This window comes from Malus sylvestris, chromosome 10 (genome assembly GCF_916048215.2).
Source record: "Malus sylvestris chromosome 10, drMalSylv7.2, whole genome shotgun sequence".
In the NCBI taxonomy this organism is placed as follows: Eukaryota; Viridiplantae; Streptophyta; class Magnoliopsida; order Rosales; family Rosaceae; genus Malus; species Malus sylvestris.
This window is the reverse complement of record NC_062269.1, coordinates 42,540,400-42,564,441: the sequence shown is the minus strand read 5'-3', so window position 1 is coordinate 42,564,441 and position 24,042 is coordinate 42,540,400. Positions and strand designations below refer to the sequence as shown.

Sequence of the window (24,042 nt, the reverse complement as noted above, 5' to 3'; positions counted from 1 at the left end):
GTATTTTTTTTTTTCAAGAGGGTTAAGGTCTTGTTCCCCTTTTTTTTTCTTGTATTTTCTTTTTCGGGGGGGGGGGGGGGTAAGATGTATGTCATCCCTCTTTTCTTGTATTTTATTTTTCTTACTTTATGAGGAGTAAGGTTTTTGTCCCTCCTGATCAAGTATAACATTCTTTTTCATATCATTAAATTTCTTTCGTACTATCAAGATTAAAAAAAAAATATCGAATCATAACAATTAAAAACCATTAAATCTATTAAGTGTGGGCATAAAATCATGTTTCTATTCACTTTTTAAGTTAACGGCATATTGTGACTGAAAGATAACAATTTATTAAGTCTGCACTCAAAAACGAAGGTTACCCTATGGTTTAAATAAGAAATCTAATTGTCTAATTATTAAAAGCCGATAACGATAATAGAGTTTGTGCTGACTTAAGGTTCAAAAAGATTGAATTCGTGTTGTCATCCATTACATGTTATATACACGTCATGGCTATCATCCGTCACCCGCAAGAGCCAATGATTACTAAAGTTCGACAACAATAATAGAGTATTGTGGACCGTCAAAAGAAAAAAAAAATCTTGTGTTCTCTGATATTTCAAATATTTTAATCTTTAGATTATAAATTTTTGTATTTTCTAACGATTAAAATGTTTGTATTTTCTAAATAAAAAATCTAAACTTTCAAAACCTCAAAATTATGACTTAGTAGTACGGTCTAATAGTATTTATATTTACTTGTAAGTGAAAGATCTTAAATTCGATTATCGTCAAAAGTGATACGAATCACATTATTGCTAAGTCCATTCCTTCATTTTTAGTATAAATAATATTATTTGTTAAAAAAAAACCTCAAAATACGAAGAGAACTTGAACGAAAAACTCTCGATACTGTTCACTTTAACGAAAAATCACATTTTTACACTCAAAAGTCAATCATGGTACTATTCACTTTACCCTTTATTTTGTCCTTATCGTTAAAACTCAAAATTTTCAAGTTTTTTTCATTAGTTTTCCTAAATATGAAATCGGGCTATCTGAAAGTCCCAAAAGATAATCACCGCCCCCTACTTGTGTGCTTATATATCTATATATATTTCAATGAAATATCAAGCCCAAGAGTACAAGTTATAAGGTTTTTTTTTTATGTAGTCTTGGTGCATAAATCTCACTGATTACAGTCAGATGCAGATGACGCAGCTAGCTAGCTTTCACCAGAAAACAAAACAAGGTAGCATTCACTTTCTTCTCCATCTTTCCCAGCGAATTATACTATAGATTACAGAGTAAAAGCCATCAATTAATAATTTCTGGTTTCATATACTATACATATATATATATATATATATATATATATATCTCACAAATGGATTAATTCTTTGTATCTGATCAACAGGATTTGAAGTCCTCCGATAGTCAAGTCCATCTCGATCGATCCGCGCGCATACGTTAATTTGAGTATGTGCTCCTGAATGATGATAGATTAATTATTGTCAAGTTCTTAGTTGATTTGGTTGTGCCCTCGATCTATATGTTTTGAACGTCAAGAAATGATGATGTTTTACGCCAAAAAATACTTTAAATGTTCTTAAAAACTTGATTTTTGTGAAACTAGATACACCAAAACCAGATCATATATGTGATGAATAGAGCAAAATATTAAGAAAACAAATTGAGTCTGTTATGGATAGTATTTTATATTAAATAAAGGCACAAGTTCTATAGGATCTAGAAGATTATTTCTCTGTTTGACTGTATTTCTTGGGGTTAAGTAAAGGGCACTATGAATTAGTATGAATAAAGGCACAAGTTTAAGGTTAAAACACACGTATCTCTTTCATGTTCCTTCTTATTTTATAATTTATTTCTCAACACATTTATCAGTAAGACAAACATGCTTTTGATACTGCACTATATAGTGAGAAATAATTCATCGAAAAATGGCGATCAATAGTTCCTCGCCTTAGACCATCTCCGAAGGGATTACCTCGATGAAAATCCTTTATGCGACTCATTTCCTGCTTTTATAGAGGAATTATCTTCTCGCTAAGGGGGTATTTTATTGTAGTATATGGAGTTTGCTCAATCAAATAGTCTGTGAAGGATCATCTCCCTATATTTCTTTATGAAACTTTTATAGTGATGATTATCATTTATTCACAATTATGTTTGTTCTAATTATATATGGCTTTCTTTGTAGATTCACCATAAGCAAGGGCAGCAGTGCTCTGTACTCGATTGGGGAGAGGTCACTTCAAGTTCAAAGTTTGGCCACGTCAACCGGGTAATTCTAAACTCAAATTCATGTTTCAAAGCCTTGATTATATAAACAATCACTATGAAGCATGAACACAATTTAATAATTTATAAAATTATATATCATATCGTGAATTTCTTGAATTATGGTGTTTGTGAGTTATGTGGAGTTACTGACCAAAAATCTGGAAATCAAATAAACAAACCCTAAACTCGAATTCTGCAATAACTAAATCTCGAGTTGGGTATTAGACAAAGCCCAAACTATCAGCCCAGCGCTTGTGCTGAGCCTAATATACCGTGAGGTCGAGACATTGTCCCTAACGAACGGACACGCGAGATTCCGGTTGAATTTCGCCGGATTATGGAAATCCAGCACTCACGATGTTTTTCCCGCGCCGTCAGCCGCCTTCTCCCCATGCGACTAACGTCATAGTCCCCTCCCTCCTCAACGGCAGTCGAGGATTGGGCAGTGATGGTACCCTCAAGCCACCTGTTTTCTGCATCTGAGTCAGTAACGACGTTGATGTCGAGCCGGTTGCTCCTTCCCGCGTCACCCACCAACTACCGTTGGGCTTAGGCATGTTTTCCAACAAATTTTGAGACCTAAATTCATAAATGTCAGTTTTTATTAAAACTTTCAAATATAACAAAAATTCACATTAATCTATTTGGAAATCTTATCTGTATATGATGCTCATTAAGTAATTTTCAGAAAATTTTCATGCTTCTATTTGACCAACCAAACACCATATGCAAATGAGATTTTTTTATGTTCTTTCTTTCTTTCACGTTCTTTTTATTTTTGGGGGTTTTGATTATTCCCACATCCCAATCCAATAAGTTGAAAGAATGAAAAGACATTCAGCCAAACAAATTGTCTAATTCATTTATTAATTGACAAACAACTACAATTGAATTGCATATTCTTGCATAATAATCCCATTGATATTCTGGAAATTTCATAACATACAACTTCTGCATACTTTCAAAATAGAAATTTTCAAGTCTTCATTTGTATGGAAATCTCCAGTACACCGTTTCATAGCATTTTGTGTGTGTGTGTGTGTATCATCTTAATTTGGGGCACACACTTATAGATCGATCTAATGATATTTCCATAGCTGTTATCAATTCTAATAAATCAAATAATAGGCTAATTCATTATGAGATTTAGTCCATAATTTAGCATAGGTAGGGATGTGGTATCCCCGTTTGAAGATAATAGTTATGAATGCGGTTTCGTCCAAAAAAAAAAAAGAAGTTATGAATGCGGTTATGGAGGAAAAAGTCACCAACTAAGGCTGGGAAGGAGGTGGCGCCCGACCCCGCCCCGTTGTCATCCTAATGTTTTTTGAGAAACAGATTAATAAACCTTAGTGCACACCCTGTAGAAAAGAGTAATAAAATGGATGTAAAGTTAATTGGACAGGGTTCTCAACGATCGGGTGTTGAAAAACTAAAAAAAACAATGAAAGATACGTTTTATGCTGTTTGGTTTTATTGGTAAGGGTAGATTAGTATTATAAGAAAAACTGGGAGGACAAATTTGGCATACAACCGATGATTCCCATACGGAGTCTGATTCCTCCCTGTCGTTAAACAAATAGTTTTATTTTTTATTTTTTATTTATTTTTAATTTTAAACAAACGATATTATTTACACTAACGGAAATTAATAAATATTTAATCTCATAATAAACCATTAATAATATGGTTCAAATTCGTATTTGACGAGAATTGAATCTAAAACTTTTCATTTACAAATAGAAAAGAATAATACTAAACCGTAATATTAAATCACAAAACAAATAATGTTAATCCCAAGTTCATTTTTCTTTTCTTTTCTCCATCTTGTTCCCCGTCATCCTTGCTCCCTGATACTCTTCTTCCCATCCCCCAATTCTTTCAACTTCCCCATCTCTTCTCCATCTACTTCTCATCTCTCTCTCTCCAACAACATAGCCACCGTAATATATCCCACAGCCACCATAACAGTAGATCCGGAGTGTCTATTCAATGCCAATTGTGCACCAAACGAGTTCCAAATCCGGTCTTCGCCAACGACAACCTATTCTTCACCAACTGCAGCTTCGAAACCCATCTTGACAAAATCATCCTGAACCCGTGCAGCTTGAGGCCCATCTCGCCGATTGACGAGATTGAGCTGGTGAATGTTCAAGGGAATCGGTAGACTCGGCTGAAAGGTAGAAGGAACAGGAGTGGTGGGTAGAAAAGTTGGATTTCTAGAGAAGGCTTATCCCAGAATACAAATACCCCGCCGCCTCTATGGAATTTAATTCCTGATTTTGTGTGACCCCATCTTATTTCTAATTATGAAATGTTGATAAACGCTTGAATGCTTCGAAAAAAGTGCAATTCCGTTTTTTTCGTATTTCACTTCTTTTAGTAAACATACCCTTACACTAAGTTTAAATGGGGAAATAAACTTTAAGTTTTTATAAAAATTAGAATTTATAAATTAACATGCACAAATTCTCTCGCTTAGATTCATAGACCTAGAAATTTAGAATTTATGCATAGAATTTTTTTTTTTGATTCTCAAGTTTAAATTCCATATAAATATGTGTTATTTTCATATTTCTATGAGTGAAAATTTAAAAATAAAAAATTTCATATTCAAATTTTTTTTAGGTTAACTAAACAAAAAAAAAAAACTCAAAAATTCTAAATAATAAAATTTCATCATTTTAATTTTCACCATTTTAATTTTTTTTAATAATATTAAATTTCCTCATCTAACTCCTTCTGTGCACTCCAGCGTAGTCTAGGCTTTGGGCATCGCGGCCCAAATTCTTTTCAGACTTGGGTTCCTTATTGGGCCAGAAGCCCAACCCGTTTATCAAGTATTTTTTTTCCACCTTAGCCCAGCATGCATACTTCGAGTCAACAATGGCAAAACTCAACTTAACGGGATAAAAGATGTGATGTTCCACTTAACTATTAAGAAATTAGAAAACTAGCGAAGCCAACAATAGCAAGGAAGAAGCTGAATAAGCCATCAATCTAATCTTATTCAAAGACATGTGCATGAAGCATTACAAACATAGTACCTTGCTAAAGAGAATCCTATGACTCTTTAACTTGCTCTTACAGATCATTCTAATCATAAAACGATGATCTACTTACCTAAAGCAAGACATAATTGGAAACAAAGGAATGTAATTTAATTGTTAAGCTATTTTTTTATGTATATAAAATTTAAGCTAGTTAACCATGGTTAATCACGTGGTGCACTCTAAGAAAGTGGGGCAACGCTCACGACCTAGTAGTTGAGGGTGATGAGCAAATCCATATCCTATATTAGGTGTGATTGGCTAAACTAGTTGGGGGTCAAGTATAGCCACCATGAATTACATTAAGGAGAGAACAATAGTTTGAACCCGATATGCGTTGTGTTAGAAAGAAAGATTTTAACCACCATGACAATTCACCACTTGCAATTTTTTGACTTATTCTATTATGCTAAAATGTTCTAATATGGATTTTATCTATTTTTAATTCTCTTAAATAATAGTATCATAAATATAATATAACTAAGAGCGAAATGTGTAAAAATGTAACAGATCGATGACGATGCTGGCAGAAGCTCTGGTTCAGGCCGTAACAGCACAAGTGGTCCGTGCTGTGGTGCAGGAAGCTCGGTTCGTTTTTAAATTCAAAAATGAGCTTGAGCAGATGGAAAAATGGCTTGGAAAAATGAGATGCTTAGTTGTCGACGCAGATAAGAAACTGAAACTGTCGTCTGATCAGGAAACGGTCAAGAAATATTTGAGTGAGCTAAGGGAAGTCATTTATGAAGCCGACAACGCATTGACGGATTGCCTGATCAGTGAGGAAGAAAAGAAGAAAAAGAGGTTCTTCTCATGCTTGTTGCCTCTGGATCCGGTTTTCCCGCATGCGATGGGCAGGAGGTTGACGAAGATTAATTCTGATATGAAGAACGTGCACGACGTGTTGATCAACTATTTGAGTGCATCAGCTGCTGCACCAGATAGTAGTATCAGCCAACAAATCAGCAGCAGCTGGCGAATTGTTGGTTCACTAAACCCACATAAGACATATGGATTGGATGAGGACATAGAAAAGTTGAAAGGGTGGATACTTGACGACGACGAAAAGGAACCAGCAATGAACTACATTGGCATTGTGGGGATGGGGGGCTTGGGCAAAACCACCCTTGCTCAACAACTCTTTAACGATTCTCAAATCTTGGATCACTTTGAAAAGACAATGTGGGTCTGTGTTTCAGGAAATTTCTGCGAGCAGTGGATCCTGAAGAAGTTACTCAACAAAGTTAATGAAGAAACGTCTTCCTTGGATAGTGATGAAATTTTGCGCAGACTCATCACTGTCCTTAACGGTAAATCCTATCTCATTGTCCTGGATGATGTGTGGCCTTACAAAAACAAATCAGATTGGTTGAAAGACCTGTGCTCCCAGCTACCAACATCAGTTGGTAAATCCAGCTGCATCATTATTACCACCAGGATTGAAGACGTTGCCCAAAAAATGGTTCTTAGAAACACACAAATTCATCACCATAAACCTCTAGAGAACGAAGACAGCTGGGATTTATTCAGTGAATATGCATTTCGAAAAAGCAATGGAAAATGCCCTAGTGAGCATTATAAAGATGTCTCAGTGCATATCTTGAAGAAATGTGGTGGCCTTCCTCTGGCAATAAAGACTTTAGGAAGCTTATTGTCTGAGAAGGTTGGTTCTCCTTCAGAATGGACAGACATTTCGGACAAATTCCATGAACTCACAAAAAAAGGAAAAACTGACTCTGTCATCGACTCTCTGCAGTTAAGCTATGATGAACTTCCACATACCAGTCTCAAGCAATGCCTATTGTGTCTCTCCATTTATCCTGAAGACTTTGAGATAGATGCGGAACAGTTAATACACTGGTGGATTGGGGAGGGCATCGTCCGGGAAAAGGGCTCAACAACAGCTATAGAATTGGGATTTGAATATCTCGCAGAACTAGTGAACAGAAGCCTGCTGGAAGTAGTGGATCGGCGATGGTACGATGGGAAAGTTTATAAGTGCAAGATACACGATATGGTGCGGGAGGTAATTATCAAGATTGCGGGAGAGGAGGCATTTTGCATCTTCAATGAGCAAGGAAAGCTAATGCAGAAACATGAGCAAAATGAGCAAAAGCCACGATGGTTCCGTATCAGCGAAGACATGGATGATGACGAGAAGGAACTAGAAGATAATCCAAAGTTGAGGACATTTTTTCTCATGTCAAGCCCTCCTAATAACTTTGGCAAGAATTTTAGGTTCCTGGAGTCCCTCAGGGTGTTGGACTTGTCGTACTCTAAAGTTGTCGAAGATAGCAGCAGCCCGTCTCCAGGTAGAACGCACTTTAAATTCTTCATCATGCTTTCTAATTTCGATCTATTGAGTGTGTACACTTGTATATGTGATGTTTGTGCATAAAAAATGATTATCACACGCGTCTTTTCTTCCTTTATGCACACCTACTTTATTTATGACCTTTGGATATAATAAATCAAAGGAAAAAATAAACACGAGTGTGTATAATAAGAAGAGACGTGTAGAAATCATTTTCCACAAACAAAAACAAAAAACGAAACAAAACAAAATATTCCGTCTCACGTGTCACATGTTTTATTTAACAGTGACGTGCGCTGAGGATCTCTTCAGCTATATCAGTTCTCTCAAACGCTTAGCATGTCTAAACTTGAGTGGAACTCAGATACGGGAAGTCACATCTTCAATTCAGAAACTGCTTAACCTCCAGCTTTTGGTGTTGAAAGGATGCAAAAAGCTAGTCAAAATACACCCATCAATCAAATATTTGAAGAGGCTCATTGTCTTGGACCTTGGAGATTGTCCCCTTGATTGCCTACCCAAGGGTCTAGGGAGCCTCCGTCTTCTACAAGAACTCACCGGATTCAAGGTGGTGAATCCGGCCAAAACACAAGGTTGCGCCCTTCGTGAGCTCAAAGAACTAAAGGAGCTAAGAGTTCTTCGAATTGTCCTAAGTGCTGACGCTGAAATCTCCCAAGATGAAATAGGCATCCTATCAAGCCTCAGGTTTCTCAAGGTTCTTACCATTGATGCTGAAGAATGTAAAGAAAATAAAACTTTGAGTGAGTTAGACAATCTTCAGATGCCTCCAAATCTCAGGGAGCTGTATGTAAGGAATTATCATTCCAAAACAATGCCCAACTGGTTTCATCCTGCCAAGCTTTCTAGATTGCAGTATCTCTGTGTCGAGAATTGTGACATTGTGAGACTGACCAGTGATCAGTCCACTTGGAAAAATGTTGAGGGTTTGTGTTTGAAGTTTCTGGGCTTTGAGGAAGATTGGGAGAACTTGAGGAAAATTTTGCCTGCACTTAGCTACATGGAGATTAGCAGTTGTTTCAAGTTCAAAAATTTTCCCTGCTCGGTTGACCAGCGAGGAGTTTGGACAAAAGCAAAGTTGATCAGTATGGAGTGATCAATAAGAGCCCAGAAAATCACCATCTCCATGGAAGCCTCCGATCATTGGTTTATCTTGGTTACTCTAGCCTTGAACTTCGTGTGCGAGTTATATATTGGTGTGCATTTAAAACTTAAATTTGCTTGGGATGTAATGTTTTATTAGAGATGATGTGGTGATGTGATCTTGTATAATAAGCAAAAATGTATATGCAAACATATTCACTCATGTTTATAAGGTTGACCATAGTGGAGTTCATATATAAAATGTAATTTAAAGTTGTGTTTTGAATTCATATAGGTATCTCACAGTCACTGATTCGCATATGAAAGTGATCATAGGACTATCGCTAATGAAATATGTTCTACTTTTTTTTATGCCCTAGAATTTTGTGAGACACCGAAACATTTCTGAACTTTCAAGTCATTAAACTGGTTCACTTGTCTTAAATACATAAGCTCCTGCAATAGCCAAAACACAATAGTTACTTGTGAACACAACACCATGTAATGAAGATGAAAATTGATCAAAATTGAAGTGAGCTAAATAATGAAGAGAAAAGGAATGTTACCGAGAGTGGGCATCAAAAGGGACAACACAGCAATCCCAACAATCTTCAATGGCAAGCCAATCTTGATCATATCTTGGATCTCAATGTGGCCAGTGGCAAATCCTACGGTATTTGAAGGAGTTGCCGTAGGAAGCAAGAAAGCAAATTGTGCTCCAATGCCACCCGGAATCATCAGAAGGAGAGGATGCACATGCATACTTCTGGCAATTTGAATTAGGAGAGGAATAATAAGCGTGGTTGTCGCATTGTTTGATGTGATCAACTCAGTGATGGAACTACTTATGAGACACACAGCAGGTGCAATGGCAACATATGGGACTGCCTCCAAAAAATCTAGGGTTTCAGATAATATATTAGCAAGGCCACTGGATCGAACTCCGTCAGCTATGGCTAAACCAGCACCTAGTAACAATATGATATTCCAGGGTAGCTTCTTGCATTTTTCCCAGTCCATCAACTTCTCACCCTTTTCCTTTTTGCTTGGAAATATGAACAAAAATGTTGCAACCATAACCTACAAACATTTCAAGTCACACTTGAAAATTTGATCCAACGGAAAGGTCTGTTTGTAAGGCTATTTCGTCTTTAAAGTTAGAACACATAAGAAGAAAGGTCAATACTCACACTGACAGTTCCATCTCCGGCACGCCCGTTGAAGAGGACTCCCCAGCCCGGAATATCCTCCGTTATGCTTCTTGTCATCCACAAAACAATCAGCATCTGCAGAAAATGCTAGTCATAATAATTGGAGGACACATCCATACTAAAAAACTATGCGAAACTGAGTACTTGGGGACGCACCGAAAACAAAGCCAGTACCATCTTCTCAGCAAAAGCCATTGGACCTGCCGGTTGCCGCATCAACACTTGTAAGTTGATTTGGAAATACAATTACACAGAAGGTGTTCTCTAGTGCCTAAGATTGGATACTGAACATTGGGCCAAAAGCCGAAAAGAACATGACTAATACGGTGATACCATGTGTTACCTATTTTATTATGGCATTTGGGGTATTCACAACAATTGCCATAAAAAAGAGTAATTTTTTCGAAATTGTTTTTGTAAGAAACACTTTTTCTCATCAATGTTTTAATATCAGTACTTTCATTAGAAACACGCTGATTTTTTATTAAAAGTCCTACTCCCTCACAAACACATTTGAACTTTTTTTGTCTAATTTAGTTAGAAGCAATTTTAGTTGTCAAAAAATCACACATGACAATGTGTGATTGATTTAGGATACACCACAATTCGATGCTGATTGTATGTAAGTTGCTCTAAGTTTGAGGGCTCCTACCTAGCAATTCGAGCTCCTTCTTCAAATGGGCTTTGTCTAAATAAACAGAGAGAGCCTGGCCTGAACTCCTTGAGCAATACAAGCAGCAAAGCAAAGCCCACAGCGCCAAGAACATCAACAATGCCGAAGGGAAGGCGAAACAGAACCAGGTGCTGAAGGTGATCGGAGCTGCTTGTGGGAAATAGCTCTTCCACATTCCAACCAAGATGAGATTGACACCTGTCCCCGTCAGAGTGCTCATCCCTCCTATGGTTATGGAGTACAACATACCCAGAATCACGGCTTTGCAAAAGTTTCTCGCAACCACGGACTGGTCGGGACCCGTCGGAAACCGCCGGAGAATGCCGGTGGCTACGGGCATCATCATCACCGCAGTTGCCACGTTGTGCATCCACATGCTGATGAATGCTGCGGTCCCACATATTCCCAGCAGCAGCAATGGCGGATTCAAGGGATCTCCGCAGAACACCAGGGTTATCTGTGTTCGGGATGAAAAAAGGGTTAACTAGTAATACTAGGTAAATCAACTTGTCCAATTTGTAAATGTTTCACCAATACGTGAATCAATATTTAAGTAAGAATAATGCTAGCGATATTCAATTTGTATACTAAATTTTGTAAATTAAATGACATGTGAGTTGATGATTTGATTATTACTTAATCGTTAATAACTCATTTTTATTAGTGTTGCCTCATTTGATTTGCTAATTTAGTTTACAAATTGAGTTTCCATAGCATTACTCTTTAAGTAATAATCAAACGTCGAGAGATTTTTATGTGCCGCAAACACTGCCCAACAGACCAAGTGTAATAATACACTTTGTTGGAAACTTGAAAAAAGAAAATCCAACCAATTTCATTATAACATTTGGTATACCGAATCGTATTTCCGACACATTAAAAAATTTCTCTCAATCATCAACAATCACGCCATATAGCTTCCAAAATTTAGCTTAAATAAATTGTCTCTTTAGCATTACCATAAATTATTTTTGTACTTGACGTCCAAAGTTCGATTCTTCTTCATTAGTATCGCTTGAATCCAAAAAAGAAGTTATTTTGAAAACCCTAAGCGGATAGTATGCGAGGTTCGAGCACAATGTGGCTCTCACCCTAGTAGGGTTCAGACACTAAGGCACTCAATTCTCAAGTTGTGACATATATTAATGTTGTCGAAAATATATTTATGTTTGATTTATTGACGTCAATAATATTCTGTGAACGATGTATCACATAAATGGGTTAATATGAGAAAACAACAATGAAAAGAGGATTCACATTCAAGGCCAATCTTTTGTGTATGTTATAATGCTCAACGGCGAGAGCCAAAATAAAGCTTCCAAGAACAAGGGCAATAACATCGTTCATGTAAGAGTGGGCAACATCATCTGCAGAGGTAATTCCGAAGAGCGGGAAGAGGAAGAGAGGGGCCATTGAGGTAACTGGCATCGGCACGGCCTCTGTGAGCCACCAAGCAAACACCCAGGCAAGCACTGCCAACATATTCCGGCTAGCGACGGTGCCATCTAAGTTGACACAGAGGCAAATAACGGTGCTCAAAAGAGGACCCAGGAGGATGGACAAGTTCTTGGATGTTAGAATGGATTCCAGTGAAGAAGGGAAGTTGATTTGTGAGTTATGGTTTGGATTTGGATCATCAAGTGGGAGAAGTGGGATTTTGGGGTCATTGGAGGGAGGACTATCCATTTGATTCTTGTTGATTTTGGAATGAAATGTATGAGAATTCAAATTTACGTTTCCTTTCTAACGTTACATTTACCATGGATTAGGGAAGCGTCATTGACGCTCCTCTCTTGCATTTCCGTATTCTTGGACAAAAGTGCATTAATTTAGGAAGAAAAAATAGTCAGATATATTTTTTGCAATATTTAGAATTTTGATAGGATATTATATAAAGAAAATTAATGAAAATCACTTGAAAACTTTAAGTTTTAACAATAAAAACAAAATAATAGGTAAAGTAAATAGTATCATGATTGACTTTTTAGTGTAAAAATGTGATTTTTCGTTAAAATGAACAGTATTACGGACTTTTCGTTAAAACTCCTTATTATTATATCTATGGGATTAGTTAGTGAACTAACTAGTAAATGACAGATTTCTCAAATCTAATCCAATGAATTTCCGGACAAACCAAATTTAAAATTATTATATGTAATATAATATGGCTGCAATAGCTTTCTACCAAACAAGGAATGCAAACATAACAGAGGGAAATTGTGAATGAAGAGAGAAATAAAATGTTTGCCATTTGGTCCCTTTCTTTCTTTTTCTCATGTATCTGTACGCTTGTACTAAAATAACCATTAAGCATAACAATCATAGCATAAATAACCATTAAGGTGATCCATCTTAGCAGAGAAACATAGTAGCTAGAGAAACTCACATTCAAGGCCAATCTTCTGTGGATGTTGTAATGCTCAACAGCAAGAGCCAATATAAAGCTTCCAAGAAGAAGGGCAATAACATCATCCATGTAAGAGTGGGCAACATCATCTGCAGAGGCAATTCCGAAGAGAGGGAAGAGAAAGAGTGGGGACATGGAGGTAATTGGCATGGGCACGGCCTCCGTGAGCCACCAAGCAAACACCCACACCAGCACCGCCAACATGTTCCGGCTGGCCACCGGGCCATCTAGCTTCACACAGAGGCATATGATGGTGCACAGAAGAGGTCCGAGGAGGACGAAGAAGTTCTTGAGTGTTAGAATTGATTTCAAGGATGAATGGAAGCTCTGCGACCGTTGGATTTGATCGTGGAGAGGGAGAAGTGGAGTTTTGGGGTCTTCGGATATTGGATGATTATCCATGCTATTGATGTTGGATTGGATTACGGAAATCACTTGGTTATATAATGCGAGGAAATGGTGCTTTTATATTTGGTTTTGTATACAAAGAAGTAAGGCTTTTCTATCTAGTTATGCATACAAGTAAGTAAGGTTAATTGGTTGGCCGGTGTAGTGTGTCCGTCTTTTTGTCTTTGAGTTTGAGTCTGTTTTTTTTTTTTTTTTTAATTTTATTTTATTTTTAGAGTAATGCCATTTAGACTTACAAATTGTTCATGTTACTGATACATACTCTAATACAAATAAATTCTATAAATTGAAGTGCTTTAAAATATCGTTTCTCAAAACATATAAAATAGTAGATAAATTTGTCTTTCTTTTTATATATAATGTCACACGTAGGTATTATAGATCATATTCGTGCGAGTTTTGAATAATATAACTTATGTGTTAGAAGTTTTTGACTCATTCATCACTAAAGTAGTAGTAAACAAGTTTGGCTTTCATTTTGATATTGCTAATTAAATTGGACATTGCTACTTATTGTCATTTATTCGCTAAGAGTTAGCAAAATTTTTATCCAAGAACATGGCAAAGTGTGACATTTCCTAATAGATGACCTCTCATTCAAATTTAGTGTGGGCAAAGAGGCCACGAAACAGAGCCACGTGTGCAGAAAGGGACTACAAATTGCCACAACCATTGAACTTGATAATAATGCACGGTCCAGCCTGGCTATCATCTGAATGATTGTACTATAAACCATGTAGTATGAAACATGTCAATGTCAAAAAACAATGAACACTCAGGAATGGTTCGGTGGAAGGATGGAGAAGCTTGGTCACAATTAGTTTGATTTTTATATTGTTTTCTTGACCTCGAAATGATCTGTCTGTACACGTGGCAGACCCAAATTCATTTTTTCACTGAAGATTAAGCTTACAGGTAGGGACAAGGATCCTTTCCGATCATTTTTGTGGGAATTAAGGAATCAATTAATCATGTCTGTATATCGCATATTGTACGGTCAGTTTTTATTAATAACTATAAACGAACGATATACGATAAATAGACACGATTGATTTATCATTCTGATCCTCACAAAAAAAGATGCAGAGAGGATCCTATTCCTACAGGTAGTATTGGAGCATTTTTTAAGATAATGCTAAATAGATTATCAATTTAAATTATATGACATGATGATGATTGAATTATTACTATTTAACGTGCTTATTTTTCTATTAGTATAATCCGATCACGACATGTAAAAATAATACATATCAACCTCTAGAAGTTGGACTCTAAAGTTCGGTGTAATCTACTGCTCAAATAATAATCATAACTTAGAGGTCGATTTAGCTGGAGCAATCCTACATCTAGGGATTTAAATGATATTATAATTTGCAGTAAGTTTAAATGATATTATAATTTGCAGTAAGTTTAATGTTTTTCGAGATAATCACAAAAAATAAAATTAAAAACTCATAATTGCCTCGTGGAACACACATTGTAGCTATCCAACTTTGTGGTTTCTATCGATCGAGAGGATAAAATTGCCATTTTAAGAGCAATAATGTTCAATCAAACACAATCACTAAGGTAGGGTATAATTAATATGTATGGTCCTCTTCTTTTGGCCTTTTTCCTTCTTTTCCTTTAGTTTTCTTAAAAATGGTTGGTGGCTAGTGATCAATTATTCCAGCTGCCCTCAATTTCGAAAGATAACGTGTGGGACTGAAATTAAGACCATCAAAACTCATATCTCTTAGTGATACGTATTTTGTTGGTAAAAGTGACATAAAACACATATTGGGCAAGGCCTTGATGATTCTTCTCCAAGTATCTCACACGGGATCAGGAAATGTCAACATGTGTATGAGTAGGGCATCAATCCTTCCTGTGAGGCCATGTACATTTGATTTTATTTTGGAATAACTGAAAAAAGTTGGAGTTACACCATAAAACTAATTGGCAAAATAATGAATAGACAAACTTACTTATAAGCTCATATGCAAGGTCCATTTTCCCATCAATATGAGATTCATTCTCAACACGCCCCCTTATGTGTGGCAAATTTCAAACCTAACACGTGGACAAACACAAACGGGATGACGTGAAACTCGTGTGGCCGTTGGGCTTCACACGTGGGACAACATGTTATAGTATCATGAAAAAGTTGAGGTTCTACCATAAAAGTCTATGCAAAGTTCCTCCTCCCATCAATGTAAAATTCATTTTCAACGATAACAACTTATTCTTTCATTTCTCTTCATTCAAGTTTCAGCCTCACTTTCATTTCCTCTAGCCATGATCTCCACGCGTGAGTATATCTTTCGATTCATCTGTTCATTCACCGCGAGGGAAAGGTCGAGTAACACAAAAAAGCTTGAAAATGAGAGTGACTAGGGAAGCTTCCTTCTCTGTTTTCTAGTATGCAGTCCCTAGTATGTTCAGATGATCATATTATCATCAGTCGGACAAAGACTATTGTTGTCTGTTCTTTCAGACTTTGAGAGAGACAGTATTTGAGAAACATTTATATGCTGATCAATTATTCGTCTTTACTTTTTGGTGTTAAGTCAACTACATATATTTATGATCATGTGAAAGTGGTTTTATAGCCTTTGGATTGCCAGAGATCATGTGCTAGCAAATAAAAAAGTAAAATAGCAGTCAAAAGGAAGTATTGGTTGTAGCTTGTAAAAAAAATTTGTTTTGATAGTAAATGCACACTCCCGGAATAGTTCAGATGATACTTATGCTAAATTTTCTATTTTTTAACGGTAACCTTAAACCCTAAACATAATGCATAAACAGAAAACCCTAGCTCCTTCATTCTTGTAAAAGTAAAACAAAACCTAGAGAGAGAAATCCATATTAGGTATTATGTTAAAACTAAAACCAAAAGACGAACAAGATTAAAGAAGAATAAATAATCCAAGTACCTCGCCAGGGACGAAATCTTTGCAGGAGTTGAAGTTGGTGCCTTCGACCATGAATTTTGTACACCTGTTGCATTGGATGCCGATGGGCAGCCTCAACTCAGAAATCGTAAATATCCGAAGATTCTTATGGTACGCAATCACAAAATTATATGTAATTCGTCGAAGTCGGATGGAGAAGATGGACTGGATTGAGGAGAAGCGTAGAGGTGTAAGAATATGGAAGCAAGTTGCACGCGTTGGCTGAGAAGACTGATTTTATTTAGGTTAAAAAAAAAAAAGGAAACTAATGAAAATGGTTTGAAAAATTTGAGTTTAAAAAAAAATAAAGGGTAAAGTGAATAGTATCATGATTGACTTTTTAGTGTAAAAATATGGTTTTTCGTTAAAGTGAACAGTACCGAAAGTTTTTCATTAAAATTCTAAAAAAAAAAAATAGGTCTTTACTTTTGTACGCCCAACATACGAATTTAATCAGGCCCGTTTCACTACAAATTTGGAGGCCCACTATTCTGTTCATAGCTAAAACTTTACAAAGTTTGACCTGTTGCGTCGAATTTGTGAATTTTTCGTCGATATGAAAGTTATCATCATCAGCTCCTCCCTCGTTTTCTCATAGGTACCAAAGTAGTCGCCACCGAACCTTTGCATTCCTTGAACTTACTTGCATCGTGCGAAGGCGAACAAGAGAGCCTAGCATGTCCCTTCCTGACATCTTCTTAGTGATACCATCAGACCATCCATCGATTGGTTGGCATCATTAGAGACGTTAGGTCGATTGGCACATGCTAGGGTCTCTAGCTGGTCCCGCCCCAATGCAAGTAAAGGAATGCATAGGTATTTTGAGGACGATTGCCGGCGAGTACATTGGTAGCTATGAGGAAACGAATGAGTAACTGATCATGGATATCTTGGAGTCTGTTGACCCTAAAAACTACCAAGCCTACGTGGCGCGCAGGCCAAGTAATCTATAAGCTAACTACATCCTTCAGTGAATGCGGGGCGTGCCAACTCGTCGGCAGAGCTCAGCCGAGGAGTAAATTTGTTGATGTTGCGTTGGGTGTGCGGCTGACTTCTGCGTCTTGCGATTGCGGCCAAGAAAGGAACACGTCTCGGCCTCTTGGATTCTCGAGCCTGAAGACAAGGCTACTATTCTTACGAAGTTCACGAATCGAATTCGGCTTTCAATGTGCTGAATGTAATAACTGTAACACCTCACTTTGCCGAGAAGGCTGATGAGATGACCTCGACCAATAAGGATTCAGAAATCCTTCTCGACCGAGACTTGGATAGGTAATCAACCGTCCTCGCCGTAGTGCTGTTGATGCCAACGGAAGATGCTGCGAGACCGGCTGATTCTACGGTGACAGAGCTATCTATGCCGACTTAAGATATCACCGGTTGCTTTCACAGTGCTGTTGATGCCAACAGAAGATGTGTCAGCGAAAAGAGAAAATAAAAAATCTCAAAGTTGTTGAGAGGGTTTGCGCAGGGCAGTTTTGTGTGTTGAATTCCAGATCTTTCACTATGTACAGCCTCTTCTATTTATAGCAACGGATACCCTCAAGGTCGAGTTAAAACCCTACTTGGACTAGGACTTCTTCTCCTGATCAAACACTAACTCGGCCAATCCTATTTTCACTATGATTGTGAACCTAGTCCTTTATTGAACCGAATTCACCTCCGGTTTATTGGTCCTGCCGAGGCTCCTTATTGCACCAGGACTCGACTTGTCCTGCGTTATGACCTAGCCGTCCTAGGTTTGGAGGCCCACGATCCATGATATCCCTGTGGTAAGGCCTCCCGGGCCGAGAATGATTCTATACTCGGCCCAAACTAATATTTTGGGCCCAAACAGAGTCAAAGAAATGAAGAAATGGACATCATAAAATGGAGCAAAGGAAATGTATTTGATGTATAGAAGATTTATTGTAGGTAGTGTGATTGTGTAAATCCTAACATATCTAGGATATCTTATGGGATTCTACCATATCTCTTAGACTAAATATTATCCTATTAGAGTTGTAATCCTATTGGGATAGGAATTAACATTCCCTACTATAAATAAAGGCACAATGGAGTAAAATAGAACGCACCTCACAATTACATATATATCTCTTCTCTCTCTATGCCGCACCCGTCTCTCTTTGGCCTCCATAATTGTTCAGCAAATTGTGCCTACAACACGTTATCAACACGCTCTTGACGCTGCGCTAAAGAGATTTTGATCTTTAATCAGGAGAGTACCACGTTTTAATCATTCTTTTATGTTTAATTTATTATTTTATTGAATTGATCTACATGTTATTTATTCAATTTAATTTTTATGTGTTGAACGTGATACAACGTATTGGAGATGCAATTCCGGCTTTGAGAGATGAATCTTTTACAAATTCAAAGACTTTTGTTATTTTCTGCCAATCAGATATGTTTAAAATAAAGTAAGATATTTGAAACGACCATGAAGCATGAAAACATTCCCATGATGCATAAACCCCGTTGCTATGTGGAATTTGTGAGGAAAATTATGCCTGCACTCCGCTACATGGAGATTAGCCATTGTTCAAAGTTCAAAAATCTTCCTCGCGAGGTTGAAGAGCAAGGAGTTCGGAGAAAGCAAAATTGATCATGAATTGCGATCAATAACAGCCCAGAAAATCACCATCTCCATGGAAGCCTCTGATCATTGATTTATCTTGTTTACTCTAGCCTTAAACTTTATGTGCGATATATATTGTGGTGTGCTGTTAAAACTTAATTTTTCTTGGGATGTAATGTTAGTTTATTAGAGATGATGTAATGGTGTGATCTTGTATAATAAGCAAAAAATTATATGCATTAGTTGTACTTTATTTATTTGTTTGGTTTAAAGTTAATTTGATTTGACGTACATAATCACATATTTATAAGGTTGATCATCACGGACATCATTTATGAAATGTAAATTTAAAATCGTGCTTCGAATTCATATAGTTATCTCACAATCACAGATAGATTCACAGATGAATGAGATCATAAGACTATCTCTAACGAAACATGCTCAACTTTTTGTTATGCCTTGAGATTTTGTGAGACATTGTAACATTATTGAACTTTCAAGTCACCGAACTGGTTCACTTGTCCTAAATACAAAAGCTCCTGCAATAGCCAAAACTCAATAGTTACTTATGAACTACAACATCACGTATAACTAGTGAAGATGAAAATTGATCAAAATTGAAGTGAGCTAAATAATGAAGAGAAAAGGAATGTTACCAAGAGTGGGCATCAAAAGGGACAACACAGCAATCCCAACAATCTTCAATGGCAAGCCAATCTTGATCATATCTTGGATCTCAATGTGGCCAGTGGCGAATCCTACAGTATTTGAAGGAGTTGCCGTAGGAAGCAAGAAAGAAAATTGTGCCCCAATGCCACCCGGAATCATCAGAAGGAGAGGATGCACATGCATTCGTTTGGCAATTTGAATTAGGAGAGGAATAATAAGCGTGGTTGTTGCATTGTTTGATATGATCAACTCAGTGATGGAACTACTTATGAGACACACAGCAGGTGCAATGGCAACATATGGGACTGCCTCCAAAAAATCTAGGGTTTCAGATAATATATTAGCAAGGCCACTGGATCGAACTCCGTCAGTTATGGCTAAACCAGCACCTAGTAACAATATGATATTCCAGGGTAGCTTCTCACATTTTTCCCAGTCCATCAACTTCTCACCTTTTTGCTTTTTGCTTGGAATTGTGAACAAAAAAGTTGCAATCATAACCTACAAACATTTTTAAGTCACACTTGAAAATTTGATCCAACGAAAGGTCTGTTTATAAGGCTATTTCGTGTTTAAAGTTAGAACACATAAGAAGAAATGTCAATACTCACACTGACAGTTCCATCTCCGGCATGCCCGTTGAAGAGGACTCCCCAGCCCGGAATATCCTCCGTTATGCTTCTTGTCATCCACAAAACAATCAGCGTCTGCAGAAAATGCTAGTCATAATAACTGGAGGACACATCCATACTCAAAAACTATGCGAAACTGAGTAGCTGGGGACGCACCGAAAACAAAGCCAGTACCATCTTCTCAGCAAAAGCCATTGGACCTGCCGGTTGCCGCATCAACACTTGTAAGTTGATTTGGAAATACAATTACACAGAAGGTGTTCTCTAGTGCCTAAGATTGGATACTGAACATTGGGCCAGAAGCTAAAAAAAAAAAAGACCAATACCATGTGTTAACTATTTTATTATGGCATTTGGGGTATCCACAACAATTGCTATAAAAACGAATGGTTTTTTCAAAATTACTTTTGTAAGAAACACTTTTTCTCATTAACGCTTTAATATCAGTACTTTCATTATAAACAAGTTGATTTTTTATTAAAAGTCCTACTCCCTCAAAGACACATTTGAACTTTTTTTGCCTAATTTATTTAGAAGCAGTTTTAGTCGTTAAAAATTTTACACACGACAATGCGTGATTGATTTAGGATACACCACAATTCGATGTTGATTGCATGTAAGTTGCTCTAGGTTTGAGAGATCCTACCTAGCAATTCGAGCTCCTCCTTCAAATGGGCTTTGTCTAAATAAACAGAGAGAGCCTGGCCTGAACTCCTTGAGCAATACAAGCAGCAAAGCAAACCCCACAAAGCCAAGAACATCAACAATGCCAAAGGGAAGGCGAAACAGAACCAAATGCTGAAGTTGATCGGAGCTGCTTGTGGGAAATAGGTCTTCCACATTCCAACCAATATGAGATTGACATCGGTCCCCGTTAGAGTGCTCATCCCTCCTATGGTTATGGAGTACAACACCCCCAGAATCACGGCTTTGCAAAAGTTGCTCACAACCACGGACTGGTCGGGACCCGTAGGAAACCGCCGGAGAATGCTGGTGGCTACGGGCATCATCATCACCGCAGTTGCCAAGTTGTGCATCCACATGCTGATGAATACTGCGGTCCCACATATTCCCAGCAGCAACAATGGCGGATTCAAGGGATCTCCATAGAACACCAGGGTTATCTGTGTTCGGTAAAAAACTAAAAAGGGTTATCTAGTAATACTAAGGAAATCAACTTATCCAATTTGTAAATGTGTCACCGATAAAAATATGTACTACTAAGCTTATCCGAGTGTTTTATCTCTTCACCTACTTTGAAATAGTACTTTTATTGACAAATTTGTCTTTGTATAAAATCACTTTACTCAAAAGACCAATCAATCATATCTTGCCACAACCCCCTTCACCTCCACAAATAGGATAAATTATTGAGTAATGCTAAAAAGATTAAATTGCAAACTAAATGATGTGTCATCAATAAAAATGAGCACGTTTATCAACCCTTAAATAATAAATTAATCATGAACTTACATGTTATTTAGTTTTTAAAATTTAGTCACCCTAGCATTACTCTAAATTATTGGAAAATGATCCTCGCCGGATCATTTTCTTGGGGATTCTGTAATCGCAACCGTTTATCGTACATTGTACGGTCAATTTTCATTAAGTACTATTTTATATTTAATTTTAAAATTTAAAATTTTAAAATAATTTCTGATTACATAATATACGATGAATGATCGTGATCACGAGATTCTCAGGATCTCCAAGGAAAGGATCCTTCATTTTCCTAAATTATTAAAGAAAGGCGGTAATACAGTATTACCACATACATAACTTCCACCCAAAAGTTAACACATATGCTATTATTATACAGCTGGACTTAAAGCTTTTTTGAACATGAAAAAACATAAAACTTGAAAAACCTCATAACCATCACCCTCCCCGACCTCAGCCTCCACAACTTCACCCCATTTTAATTTCCCACCTCACTGCTTCAACCCCAAACACTCCTCCTTCTTCCTCCTCCCTCTATTTCTCCTCTCCCTTTCTGTTATGCATTGGCTTTCTCACCGATCGTCTCGCTCGCCATGGCTGAGACCTTTGCCAAACACGTCGAGGCTGTGCTCAAATGGCAAGCCCATCCCGTCCATTGATCTCCTCTGCGATCCTCCTCCGACTCGATCAAATGGGGACTCGAAAACCATCTCCCGATTCCACAAACGCGCCGTTGAGGCCGATCGAGGATTTTGGGTGAGGAGGGGCGCTGGATGTGTTTTGGGGAGAGGGGTTGGGGATTTGAGTGTGTTGATAGTGACGGTTCTGGGAAGGGGGCTACTATGATATTTGGAGTTGGAGTTGTTGGGTATATTTGTTTAAAGCAAGGAAAATTAGAAGAAGAAATATATAAGATTATTTTGGGAGTAACGGTGGGTGGGAAAAGAGTTTATGCGTGTTTTGTTTTTTTTATGCTGGGTGTAAATATAAGGTAGATGGAGAAATAAGATTTGAGGTGGGTATAATATTATTCTACAAAATAAATACGTTAATCAATATTTAAGTAATAATTCAATCATCGAGAGATTTTTTAGTATACTGCAAGCACCACCCATCAAATCAAGTGTAATAATACAATTTGTTGGAAACTTGAAAAAAGAAATTCTAACAAATTTTATTATGACATTTAGTGTACCGAGCCGTATTTCCAGCACATTGAAAATTTTATCTCAATTATCAACAACCACATCATATAGTTTCCAAAATTTAGTTTAAATAGATGATCTATTTAACATTACCATAAATTATTCATGTACCTGAAGTCCAAATTTCGATTGTCCTTCACTAATATCGCTTGAATCCAAAAATTAAATTATTTTGAAAACCCTAAGCACGTAGTATGAGCTAGGATTCGGGCACAATGCAGCTCTCACCCTAGGAAACTAAAGCATCCAAACCTCAAGTTGTGACACATATTAATATTATTGAAAATATATTTATGTTTGTTTTGTTGGCGATAATAATATTGTGTGAACATATATCACATGAATGAGGTAATATGAGAAAATTGCAACGAAAAGGGGACTCACATTCAAGGCCAATCTTTTGGGCATGTTATAATGCTCAACGGCGAGAGCCAAAATCGAGCTTCCAAGAACAAGGGCAATAACATCGTTCATGTAAGAGTGGGCAACATCATCTGCAGAGGCAATTCCGAAGAGCGGGAAGAGGAAGAGAGGGGACATTGAGGTAACTGGCATGGGCACTGCCTCCGTGAGCCACCAAGCAAACACCCATACCAGCACCGCCAACATGTTCCGGCTGGCCACCGGGCCATCTAGCTTCACACAGAGGCATATGATGGTGCACAGAAGAGGTCCGAAGAGGACGAAGAAGTTCTTGAGTGTTAGAATGGATTTCAAGGATGAATGGAAGCTCTGCGACCGTTGGATTTGATCGTGGAGAGGGAGAAGCAGGGTTTTGCGGTCTTCGGATATTGGATGATGATCCATGTTATTGATGTTGGATTGGATTACGGAAATCACTTGGTTATATAATGCGAGGAAATGGTGCTTTTATATTCTGTTTTGTATACAAAGAAGGCTTTTCTATCTAGTTATGCATACAAGTAGAGTTAATTGGTTGGCCGGTATAGTGTGTCCGTCTTTTTGTCTTTGAGTTTGAGTCTTTTTTTTTTTTAATATATAGAGTAATGCCATTTAGACTTATCAAATTGTACATGTTACTGATATACACTTTAATACAAATAAACTTTATAAATTAAAGTGTTTTAAAATATCGCTTTTCAAAACATATAAAATAGTAGATAATTTTACCTTTCTT

The 24,042-nt window shown here is 37.2% G+C and overlaps 3 protein-coding genes and 1 long non-coding RNA gene across 7 annotated transcripts; 2 read left to right on the top strand and 2 right to left on the bottom strand.

Annotated features, from left to right (window-relative positions):
* The first annotated feature begins 1,108 nt into the window (after positions 1-1,108).
* LOC126586493 (disease resistance RPP13-like protein 4) lies at positions 1,109-9,038 on the top strand. The gene is made up of 5 exons (XM_050251347.1): positions 1,109-1,234; positions 1,400-1,461; positions 2,204-2,287; positions 5,847-7,645; positions 7,935-9,038. The coding sequence occupies exons 4-5, from the start codon at positions 5,851-5,853 to the stop codon at positions 8,759-8,761; spliced, it is 2,622 nt and encodes an 873-aa protein (XP_050107304.1). The 5' UTR covers positions 1,109-1,234; positions 1,400-1,461; positions 2,204-2,287; positions 5,847-5,850; the 3' UTR covers positions 8,762-9,038.
* Positions 8,974-13,595, bottom strand: LOC126586497 (tonoplast dicarboxylate transporter-like). Of its 3 annotated transcripts, XM_050251354.1 has the most exons (7): positions 13,019-13,166; positions 11,890-12,137; positions 10,612-11,089; positions 10,116-10,180; positions 9,939-10,034; positions 9,315-9,828; positions 8,974-9,204 (listed from the first exon to the last, which is right to left on the bottom strand). In XM_050251354.1, the coding sequence occupies exons 2-7, from the start codon at positions 12,112-12,114 to the stop codon at positions 9,170-9,172; spliced, it is 1,413 nt and encodes a 470-aa protein (XP_050107311.1). In that variant the 5' UTR covers positions 12,115-12,137; positions 13,019-13,166; the 3' UTR covers positions 8,974-9,169. The 3 variants fall into 3 exon arrangements, with proteins under 3 accessions (XP_050107311.1, XP_050107309.1, XP_050107310.1); XM_050251352.1 differs by lacking the exon at positions 11,890-12,137 and having other exon boundaries at positions 13,019-13,595; XM_050251353.1 differs by lacking the exon at positions 11,890-12,137 and having other exon boundaries at positions 10,116-10,159; positions 13,019-13,592.
* Positions 9,753-20,335, top strand: LOC126586505 (uncharacterized). The gene is made up of 2 exons (XR_007610829.1): positions 9,753-9,874; positions 20,175-20,335. It is a non-coding gene; the product is annotated as an uncharacterized LOC126586505 (long non-coding RNA).
* LOC126586495 (tonoplast dicarboxylate transporter-like) lies at positions 19,299-23,871 on the bottom strand. 2 transcript variants are annotated; one of them, XM_050251350.1, is made up of 6 exons: positions 23,289-23,871; positions 20,906-21,383; positions 20,416-20,480; positions 20,239-20,334; positions 19,615-20,128; positions 19,299-19,497 (listed from the first exon to the last, which is right to left on the bottom strand). In XM_050251350.1, exons 1-6 carry the CDS (start codon positions 23,709-23,711, stop codon positions 19,460-19,462), a joined length of 1,614 nt encoding a protein of 537 aa, XP_050107307.1. In that variant the 5' UTR covers positions 23,712-23,871; the 3' UTR covers positions 19,299-19,459. The 2 variants fall into 2 exon arrangements, with proteins under 2 accessions (XP_050107307.1, XP_050107308.1); XM_050251351.1 differs by having other exon boundaries at positions 20,416-20,459; positions 23,289-23,870.
* Between the last annotated feature and the right edge of the window lie 171 nt (positions 23,872-24,042).